This window comes from Euwallacea similis, chromosome 35, assembly GCF_039881205.1.
Source record: "Euwallacea similis isolate ESF13 chromosome 35, ESF131.1, whole genome shotgun sequence".
NCBI lineage: Eukaryota > Metazoa > Arthropoda > Insecta > Coleoptera > Curculionidae > Euwallacea > Euwallacea similis.
Window position 1 is genome coordinate 643,529 of NC_089643.1, and position 10,072 is coordinate 653,600.

Below are 10,072 nucleotides of genomic sequence, written 5' to 3' on the forward strand. Positions count from 1 at the left end.
TATCTTTAATATCACTAAGGTGTTTTATAACCTGAGAAGTTTTGTTGTGTTGTTACACCTCCTACAGAGTAAGAAGGTACGTGGATATATAACTTATTTCAGGCATGTGGCATCACACCGGTCTCTCAATGGCATTAGAATCCATCCTTCAATTCGGTCCTTTAAATTTATACAGCGCCCCTTTGAGCGTGAGCACCTTGGAGAAGCGCCCAAAATGCGTGAAAAGCGATTCAAGCAAGATTATTTCCACATCTGCCATGCGGTCCAAGTACATCGGAGAGGTAGGAATATTCAAATTACTTGAAATATGTTTTTCAAATCTATGATGCTATGTGGTACCTAATACCCAGTTTCATTGATGGGTCTTTATTTTAATTTGTCGTGTAAGAATCTTCTAGGAAACTATGTATTGTTAATTAAGAAAGAACTAGTGAAATTTCGTCTCGTCTGGTTCGAACCAAGGGAAATAATCTCTCCGAAGATAGAATAAAGAAGACAGGCGCGTAGAAATTCGATTCTATAAAAATATGAGAGGGTTAAAAATGTCATTCTAACTCTACCATGTTCCCATAGAATTAGGGCCCTGTAAGTTGCTTGTCTGATAATATTTACCCATGAGAATTCGCCATTAATAATATATTCGATTATCTACTAGCTTTCTTCGATCGATTTTTTCCTACTCGAATTCGTAGTAATTTCTGAAGATCCTATTTTTTTTTTGCACTCTGCCTACCGTATGCTTCATGTCAAACACGCCTTAGTATATAATGATTTTCCATGGCCTTTAATGCGTAAAAATTTTAGGTGATCGGCATGCTAACGATATATGGTGAGGACCGTAAAATGGATCTAGTGTCAACCATCCTCAATAAAGTATGGAGCGCCTGCAAGCAGCAATCCGACTCCCTGCATCGCGACGCTCTCTGGCAGGCTACTGCCCTCGTGATTCACACCTCAGTGTTTGACCGGAAGTTGCTGCACGCCATTGCCTGGTCACAAGTCGAACTTTTCAGCGTGGAAGCTATGCGTACTGCCATGGAATGTTGGCAGTGGCTGATCACCTCAAAGCCAGACCTGGAAATGCGCTTTCTGCAGGAAATGGTGGCCGCTTGGAAATGTACTATTCACAAAAAGTTAGGGCTGTTTTCAGTTACGTATCCACAAACCAGCCCCTTGGCTGTGCACGAAGGTTTGGTTCACAGGAATGTATTTACGAGCTTTCTATTTCATTAAGGGTTATTTAGGTTGTGTTCTTGAGCCGGACAATCCTTTTGTAAAGCCCCATGTAATTTGGGTGCAATTTATCTGCGAGCTGGTAGAGACCATTAAGTATAGTAGCTATGAAAAAGTAGAAATGATTGCCAGTTTGATTCACCATTCTTTGCCTATGTCTGTGGGTTCAGAACCTGCGGTTATCACGAGGCACACATCAGCGATTGGAGTGCGTTTTAAGTAAGTGATTAAATTTCATTCTTTGCGGATTTCATTTGCTTTTTTCGCACAGGCTTCTCGCTTGTGGATTATCACTTCTCCAAGGAGATATCCTCCCTAAAAGCCTGGCCAAAAACGTCCTACGAGAACGAATTTATTGCAGTTGTCTAGACTATTTTTGTAAACCGCTTAAATGCCCCACGCAAAATAACAATGATCTGAGAGAGGATATCACCACTCTAGTGAAATTCTGGCAAACTTTGCATTCGGACAAAAAATATTTGAAAGTCAGCGATGTGGGAGGTAAGACGGCAATCTGTGAACAATTTTAGAACGTATTGAAATTTTGGTTATTTCAGACTTAGGCCCAACCACTCCGATATCTGTAACCAATCAGGAGTTAGTGAAACCCAGTGACTTTGCCCGCCCCACTACCGGCTGGATTAACACAGTTCCCTTATCCACAAGCACGGCAACTTTGAGCAAACGCTCTGCAAAATCCGCCAGAAAAGTGCCGATGGCTGATAATTTCGTCAAATGCTACCTCAAGAAGCGGAATTTGATTCTAGAGCTGCTGGCAGTTGAAATCGAGTTTTTGGTGGCCTGGCACAATCCCACATCAAGGTATTAAAATGCTTTAGCTACAAAAAGCACTCTTGTAATGAAATATTTTTAGGCCAGAACTATTTATCCCGGGTGAAGAGCACATCGCCTCATGGAGAGCCAAAACCATCACAGATAAACAATGGCATGATTACACTCGTCTTGCTTGGGATATTTCCCCCGTTTTAGCGGTTTATCTACCTAATAGATTTAAGATAAACGAGGCTATCATCCACGAGGTTAAGAATTTGGTGCATATGAACCCGACTTCGGTCACTCATGTGCCGGAGGCTTTACAGTACCTCGCCACCACTGAAGCAATTTTAGCGGACAGTCCGAAGTTAGTGCATATGCTTACTTGGGCTAGAGTCTCACCGATTCAGGTAAAAATCGCTTTTCCTCCTGTAGGGTTTAAAAAATTTCAGTTTGAAATTTAGACAATAAGAAATAATAATATTCTCGACATATCAAAGAAATATCCCTGTTTCTGACGATTTACAAAACAGTTTGTAGGCTTCAATAATTTAAATCAACTGCACGTCAGTTAAATTCCTTTAATCTCTAAATTATTTTCCTGCCTTGCTCTCCTAATTGATGATGCAATGCATATCTATCCAGTCTGCTTCTAAAGTTGGGAAAATCTTTTTACCAACAAATAATAATATGCTTATGGAACACAAATAGTTGGTTTGACTAAAAACAATTACAGATAATACACAAAACTTCCAATTCCAGGCACTTGCCTACTTTAGCAGACAATTCCCCTCTCATCCAATATCAGCTCAATACGCAGTAAGAGTCCTGAGCTCCTACCAAGCAGACGCAGTGCTCTTCTATATTCCCCAGCTCGTGCAAAGCTTGCGGCACGATAAAATGGGTTACGTCACCGAGTTCATCAAGTGGATTGCCAAGAAATCTCAAATCGTCGCTCACCAGCTTATTTGGAACATGAAAACTAACATGTATACCGACGAAGAGATGCAAATAAAAGATCGTAAGTATTTCTCTTGATTTCGGAATCAACCTAATTGTAATAAATATTCAGCAGTTTTATTTGAAATACTGGAATCTCTGGTAAACAGCATCGTGAGCGAACTCTCGGGCCCTGCAAAAATGTTCTACGAACGCGAGTTTGATTTCTTCGAAAAAATCACTAATATTTCGGGTGAAATTAGACCATATCCCAAAGGGCCTGAGCGTAGACAGGCATGTTTGAGTGCTCTGAGTCGGATAAAAGCACAGCCTGGCTGTTATCTGCCCAGCAATCCTGAGGCTATGGTGTTGGATATAGATCACAAGAGTGGAGTTCCCATGCAGAGTGCAGCCAAAGCCCCGTATTTGGCCCGTTTTAAGGTTGTTCGGGTCGGAATTCAGGAGCTTGAAAACATCGCTATGGCAGTGTCGATTAATGAGGTTCTAGGATTTATGGACGTTCAATTAAGATGTGCTTGATGGTACTTTTATATAGAGTTACGAGCCTTCTTCAATGGGTCCGGAAATGTGGCAAGCAGCCATTTTTAAGGTAGGCGACGATGTTAGACAGGACATGCTGGCTCTTCAGGTGATCGGCATATTTAAAAACGTCTTCCAAACTGTCGGTTTAGAATTGTATTTGTTTCCTTATCGGGTGGTGGCCACTGCTCCAGGGGTACGTAGACTGGGATCAAATTTTCTTGTAATTAATCGAGGTTTTAGTGCGGCGTGATTGAGTGCGTGCCCAATGCCAAATCACGGGATCAATTAGGGCGTCAAACGGATATAGGAATGTACGAGTATTTCCTTAAAACCTTTGGAGACGAAAGCACTAAGGAGTTTCAAAATGCACGCAGGAATTTTATAGTCTCCATGGCTGCTTACAGTGTCGTAGGATTTCTTTTGCAGATCAAAGATCGTCATAATGGGAATATTATGCTCGACACTGAAGGGCATATAATTCATATTGGTAAAAAAAAGTCCATCATAAGGTAATAAAAAGGATCAAATTAAAAAATGAAAATGTTAAATTTCAGATTTTGGATTCATGTTCGAGTCTTCTCCTGGGGGCAACTTGGGTTTTGAGCCGGATATTAAATTAACAGACGAAATGGTGATGATTATGGGTGGCAAAATGGAAGCTGCGCCCTTTAAGTGGTTTTCAGATTTGTGTGTGCAAGCCTACTTGGCTGTCAGGTACTATATTTTACCATTCTTACTTCAACTTCTTTTCAATAATAACCCTTACAGACCTTATCAAGAAGCGATAATATCCCTGGTGTCGCTGATGTTGGACACAGGATTGCCATGCTTCCGAGGCCAAACTATCAAGCTTCTGCGAGGGCGCTTCAATCCCAGTGCAAATGATAAAGAAGCGGCCAACTATATGTTGCAAATCATAAGAAATAGTTTCCTGAACTTTAGGACACGTACTTACGACATGATCCAGTATTATCAGAATCAAATTCCGTATTAATGGAGGTAGTAAATCAATTAGTGATAGGATAATTTGTCCCTCAGCTGTTTAACGGTGATATGGTTGATTTGAACTACTATAATGTATGGCGTTTTCTAGTCAAATTCTCGTTAGTGTTATTTATGGTTATAGTTGTTTTGTAAATAAGTTGAGGAGGAATGAAGGAAGTTAAGTTGGACTTTTTTAAGTTTTTTTTGTTGTGGATGCCATAAACAAAAACACATCCTTCTTGGAATCTAATATATTCAGCGCCAGACTTTAGTCTTGTTCTGTCAAATAAATGCCTGTCACTATGTGGTAAGATTTTTAGCCAAGAGGCCAGAGCAAACATATTTTCAGTCATTTGCGTTATAGTAAACGACACATTTGAGCTTTTTGTAACACTCATGTTTTTTAGCTGGAATGTCTGTTATGACTCTATGATGCAAATAATAGAAATAGAATAAAATACAGGGCCGACCGTGATAGTCATCATAAAAGTTCGAGCCTTTCGATAAGGTTTACTCAACCTCGATCTATTTATTGACTAAACCGTGACAAATGTCCCAAGTAGTTTTACACTTACAATAGGTATCTCTGTAATCTAACATAAGAAAATATTAGCAGATACTTATGTCTTTTGTGCATCTGTCTTGGTATCGAATGTGTTAAATTCGGTGGAAGGACGTAAAGAGTTCTAAATACAATTTTACAATGTCGAAATGGCGAAGAAAACATCATGGACAATTTTTTTAATCCGCAAAATTTTCTCTACATCTAAAAGGAATAAATTTCTATGTATGTAAGAAAAAGTTTACTTGTGAAACAGTTTTTAAAGATATCTTAAATCATAACAAACAAAACTTTCTGATATGCTGTAGTCTCACGTTTATTTCCTGTAGCATTACGTTTGCCTCAATTCAAGCGCATTTCTACGACATGGCGGCGACAGTTTTATTATTTAAAATCTCAATCCAATAACCATCTGGGTCAGTAATAAAGGCAATCCCTTTCATTTTACCATCATCAGGCTTTTTTATAAAATTAACTCCCAATTTCTCAAACCGCGCGCATGCTGCATAGACATCCGGAACCACCACCCCTATATGACCTGAAAAACACTTCACAACTTCTCATCAAACAGCTAATTAACACCTACCAAATCCTCTAGGATCTTGATTTCCATTATGGTATTTAACGTCATCAGAAGCATTTTCAGTACCCCAATTACTAAAAGAATAAACATTTTGTTTTGCAACATATTGAGAAATAATACTTACTGAGTAAGTTCGATAGTAGCTTTTCGACTTAAAGCCCATTCAGAACGAGCAGCACTGCCCAACTCACCAGGAGTAGTGTCCTCATAGCCCATGAAATATAGTGAGAATTTCATAGCAGGAAAATCAAATTTTGTCAACAATTTCATTCCTAGGACTTGAGCATAGAAAGGGAGAGTTATTTTAGGGTCTTTAATTCGGTACATAGTTTGTTGCATGATGAAATCCTAAGATATGACATTATTACTATGAAATCTTGGAATGTTAGATATCGTAGGTTTTAAAAGGAAGTAACGTAAAATAGTGTTTTATTTAAAGCACTTTTAAGATAATGAAGAAGTCCCTAAAAATTTTCCACCTACCTTCGTTTCATCAGGATTTTGCCCGCATAATTTCAAGGCTTCTTGATGAGACAATGGAGCGCTATCCGCCATACTAGTGGTATAGAAGAGGAAATTTTACTGAAAATTGCTTTTTACTTGGCTTTTTAACTCTAAATTCTTCTGAAAAAAAACCAAGGTTATGATTAGGATATTTTTGAGGTTAAACTTTAAACATTCGATTCTTCAAAAATTCGTCGTTTCCCTCAATAACAAAACAAAAAAATACTTTAAAAAATCTATATATTTAAATCCAAATTTATAACATATCTAATGATCGATAATAATCAGCTCGTCAATGCCCCAATCCTCATAAGAATGATCAGGTAAATATCTTCGAATAATAATAGGTATCTTCCTCTGTTTTAGTTCCTTCATTGCTATCTGCAAAGGATCTGTTTCCCCGTCTAATTCCACCATAACTGGGGCGCACATGGCTATTTGCAGAGCTCTGGTGCCCAATACTCTCGCTCTTTCATATTTGGTCATGTACTTGGTTGTTATGCGCTTGTTTTTAGGTACTCCACCACCAGCTTGACCTTAGATAAAGTTATATTTGTTTATGCTTATAATAATAGATGAGCAAAAAGGCTTGAGGGAATTTGTTGTGAAATTCACCTGGCTGTAAAATATCGATGTTATCACCCTCTTCTTCAGGTTGATCTAGTTCTTCAATGTTGTCATCTTCTACATCGTCGTCGAAATCGTCCCCAACATCGTTATCTTCATATTCTTCATCTGCCATGCTTTCCTTCTCCAAAACTCAATGGAGAAGGCCTCTGTTTTCAACTATAAAATTGGAGGTGGCAGAATATTTTCTTTTCTATAACCTGTATCCTCTTTTATGATTTTTATTTTACTTGAGACGATAATTTTAGTTAGAAATTATTATCAACAAATATTAATAAAATAATAGTTTTTAAAGTTCGTTTACTTTGCTTATAAAATTAAATAACACACCGTATGACAAAACAGGCAGACGTCATAATGTGTACACATTGAGAGAAAAGCTTACAAAAGCTAAGAATAGATTTTCTGTTTCCTTTTATTGAGTGGGTGTAGAGCAGGATGACAATACATAAAGAAGAATATAGCGGCATCCTTGTGATTCCAAGAATTAAGGTTATGTTATTTGGTAAAATGAATGACGTCGAACTGTACCTGAGAGGGAGGTTAGGATATATTGGCCAAAAATTATATGAAAATTATTACATCGTGAAAATTGGCGATTAATTACTCTTTAATAACAAAAAGTAACGAAAATGTGGGTCGACACATTACTGATAGTCTTCATATCAATTTGCACTGCATTTCTGGGGGAAGGCCTAACGTGGTTGATGGTATACCGAACTGAAAGGTACCAAAAATTAAAAGCTGAAGTGGAGAAACAAAGTAAAAAACGTAAGTATTATTTTCATCATGTACTGATCCTATAAGGCACACTGTATTTCAGTTGAAAAACGGAAAGAAACTCATGGAGACACATTAGACAAGCAACAGAAGAAAAAAATTGAACGGGAAGAGGATAGACTCAAACACAACAATCGAGATCTTTCATTTGTGAAAATGAAATCCATGTTTGCCATTGGGTTCGCCTTTACTGCCCTTCTCAGTATGTTTAATAACATGTAAGTGTTAAGAATATACTTCTGTAAAAAATTAAATAAATGCAAATTTTAGCTTTGATGGCAGAGTGGTTGCCAGACTCCCATTTTTGCCATTAACATGGATTCAAGGGCTTAGCCATAGAAATTTACCTGGGGATGATTACTATGATTGTTCATTCATATTTTTATACATTTTGTGCACTATGTCCATTAGGCAAAATATACAGAAACTGTTAGGTTTTGCACCCTCAAGAGCTGCCTCAAAACAAGGCAATAGCCTCTTTGGGCCTACACCGGGGCAATTTAAATAAACCTGTTTCATATTAGCATTTATTTAAGACAATTATATTATTATTATTACCGTTATTAAGGGACTTAAACCACAATCAAATCCCATAAAATTTATTTCTCATCATACAAAATAGTCTGGTCTGAAAACTGATGAATTTGATCATCATAAATATCTTCAGCAACATCCTCATTATCAACATCAAAAAAAGTAGGGAAAGGCAACTCTTTTTGGGGCCTCTTTAAAGGTAAGATTGTATCATAAATGTAAACAATTGAGTTGGTTTCTCCAGGTATAGCTTGACCAGACACCCATAAAATGTTGTATTTGGTATTAATTCTCCACACTTTCAAACCTTTGGTGATTCTGTACCTATTCCCCATATGCCCTGGCATTTTAGTGCCAGGCCAAACTCGTCCTTTTTCTCCACCCCCTCCAATATTACCACCCCTCCTATGAGTTTTTGTAACACCATGACTGGCTGGCATACCACTGAATCCATGCCTTTTCATGACACCTTGGAATCCTCTGTCTATACTACAAATTTATTCATAAATTTGTAATTTCAAAAATTCAGATTTAGACTTACGTTTTGCCACGAACATCAACAAAATTCCCTACTTGAAAGTGCTGGGCACTGATAGTAGTACCTACAGGTAAAGCTGCATCAGGACTAACAAAAAATCTGGCTAAATACTTTGTTGGCAGAACTCCTGAATTCTTAAACAACCCACAATATTCTTTGGTAAAACCGGTAGGATCACCTATTTCAGCACCTATTAACAAGCATCCTTTTTTGTTTTTAATTGTGGTTCTCAATTCCCTTGGAGACTCGTACGAGTCAGGAGTAAAATATTTTACTACATAATTATCTAACACCTACAGTTGTTTTAATTATTTTTTGGTACATTTTATATTGGTTAAATTTACTTGTAGCAAAGTAGTAGAAATTTTAGTTCCATTCTTCAACCACATAGGATAAATCCCAATTTTTTTTGCAATTACCCCTGTTCTTGCCATATCTCGCCTCCATAAAATTTTGTTGGGGGTAATTTGTTTTACTTGTTCTGTACATTTTGCCACCTGGTCCTGTAGAACTTCTTTGATAAATTCCGAATTTTCAGGGCTCAATTGATCGTCACTGCGCTGTAATTTAATAGAGATAAATGTTTGATTTCATAGTATATTTGGTCAAATTTACTTTTCTAATTTTTGGTATCCACCAGGTAGGATTTCTAAGTTTAGGTGGTGGACCCAAATATTTTTCTCGTTTGAAATCGAGGGATGCCACGCTAAAATAGATTTTAGAGCTTATCTAGAATGGACATAAGGAAGAATGTGAGAAATTCACCTAACAAGTCGAAGTTTTTCTTTGAGAAATCTCCCGCTACAGCACGTTTTTGTGATATTTAAACTTAAGGCCATGTTTATTAATTTTAATGTTCGAATACTGAAACACTCGTACAATTATTATTTTATTAACAATTAAATGAATAATAAATTTTTATATTGTAATTATTTAAAAATTGTTTGAATTTTCTAACCTAACAATTTTAATAATTTTGACAGATTGACAGTTCGGTGGGATATGGCTGTCAAAAGTAATGGTTAATACAATAGGGCCGCTGGATGCAAAGTAAGGAGGCAAGTAGGATGTGAATCATCAATACACGGCGTTGATCGGGTCACTTATCATTAAACATCTGATAAGTAAAGCCGATGAATTTATCATAGACACTCTTCCAGTATTTCCACTATTAAGCCTTATTTTCCTTAGTGTTAATATTTTTCTAAATTTTCTGCCCTTTTAACAATATTGTGTTATAACTGGAGACTAAACTCACGTTCTAGAAATAAATAAAACATTCTTATTAGCCAAGAACAAAAAAAGTATATTTTGAAAAATTAAAAACATTAAGAATAGTCACTTAGCCAAATAAATTGCTTCGGTACCCATTATAGTATACATAAACTTTTTGCATCCATAGCGTAAGAACAATATTTAATCCTTATTTCTACAATGACGAGTCTATATCATATTAAAATTTCAACACAAA

At 36.9% G+C, this 10,072-nt stretch overlaps 5 protein-coding genes across 9 annotated transcripts in view; 2 read left to right on the plus strand and 3 right to left on the minus strand.

The window, feature by feature from the left end:
- The window catches only part of Pi4KIIIalpha (phosphatidylinositol 4-kinase III alpha), a 95,648-nt gene that overhangs the window by 9,309 nt on the left and 76,267 nt on the right, over positions 1–10,072 (plus strand). For 3 of the 5 annotated variants that reach the window (XM_066404579.1, XM_066404581.1, XM_066404582.1), the window contains 12 exons: positions 103–281; positions 805–1,189; positions 1,245–1,452; positions 1,505–1,734; positions 1,791–2,055; positions 2,108–2,417; positions 2,770–3,028; positions 3,080–3,447; positions 3,503–3,682; positions 3,730–3,976; positions 4,044–4,203; positions 4,258–4,661. In XM_066404579.1, coding sequence (XP_066260676.1) covers positions 103–281; positions 805–1,189; positions 1,245–1,452; positions 1,505–1,734; positions 1,791–2,055; positions 2,108–2,417; positions 2,770–3,028; positions 3,080–3,447; positions 3,503–3,682; positions 3,730–3,976; positions 4,044–4,203; positions 4,258–4,483 — 3,017 coding nt within the window. In that variant the 3' untranslated portion in view covers positions 4,484–4,661. Of the gene's footprint in view, positions 1–102; positions 282–804; positions 1,190–1,244; positions 1,453–1,504; positions 1,735–1,790; positions 2,056–2,107; positions 2,418–2,769; positions 3,029–3,079; positions 3,448–3,502; positions 3,683–3,729; positions 3,977–4,043; positions 4,204–4,257; positions 4,662–10,072 lie in introns of those variants that run through there. The other 2 variants (XR_010752925.1, XM_066404580.1) reach the window with 2 other exon arrangements.
- Glo1 (Glyoxalase 1) lies at positions 5,319–6,242 on the minus strand. Its single transcript, XM_066404590.1, has 4 exons — positions 6,102–6,242; positions 5,743–5,966; positions 5,622–5,692; positions 5,319–5,573 (listed from the first exon to the last, which is right to left on the minus strand). Exons 1-4 carry the CDS (start codon positions 6,171–6,173, stop codon positions 5,395–5,397), a joined length of 546 nt encoding a protein of 181 aa, XP_066260687.1. The 5' UTR covers positions 6,174–6,242; the 3' UTR covers positions 5,319–5,394.
- Positions 6,351–7,088, minus strand: RpII18 (RNA polymerase II subunit RpII18). The gene is made up of 2 exons (XM_066404537.1): positions 6,738–7,088; positions 6,351–6,658 (listed from the first exon to the last, which is right to left on the minus strand). Exons 1-2 carry the CDS (start codon positions 6,862–6,864, stop codon positions 6,390–6,392), a joined length of 396 nt encoding a protein of 131 aa, XP_066260634.1. The 5' UTR covers positions 6,865–7,088; the 3' UTR covers positions 6,351–6,389.
- On the plus strand, positions 7,272–8,086 carry LOC136418498 (calcium load-activated calcium channel). Its single transcript, XM_066404569.1, has 3 exons — positions 7,272–7,520; positions 7,573–7,747; positions 7,800–8,086. Exons 1-3 carry the CDS (start codon positions 7,382–7,384, stop codon positions 8,035–8,037), a joined length of 552 nt encoding a protein of 183 aa, XP_066260666.1. The 5' UTR covers positions 7,272–7,381; the 3' UTR covers positions 8,038–8,086.
- mRpL3 (mitochondrial ribosomal protein L3) lies at positions 8,115–9,515 on the minus strand. Its single transcript, XM_066404568.1, has 5 exons — positions 9,367–9,515; positions 9,217–9,307; positions 8,946–9,161; positions 8,605–8,894; positions 8,115–8,552 (listed from the first exon to the last, which is right to left on the minus strand). The coding sequence occupies exons 1-5, from the start codon at positions 9,438–9,440 to the stop codon at positions 8,129–8,131; spliced, it is 1,095 nt and encodes a 364-aa protein (XP_066260665.1). The 5' UTR covers positions 9,441–9,515; the 3' UTR covers positions 8,115–8,128.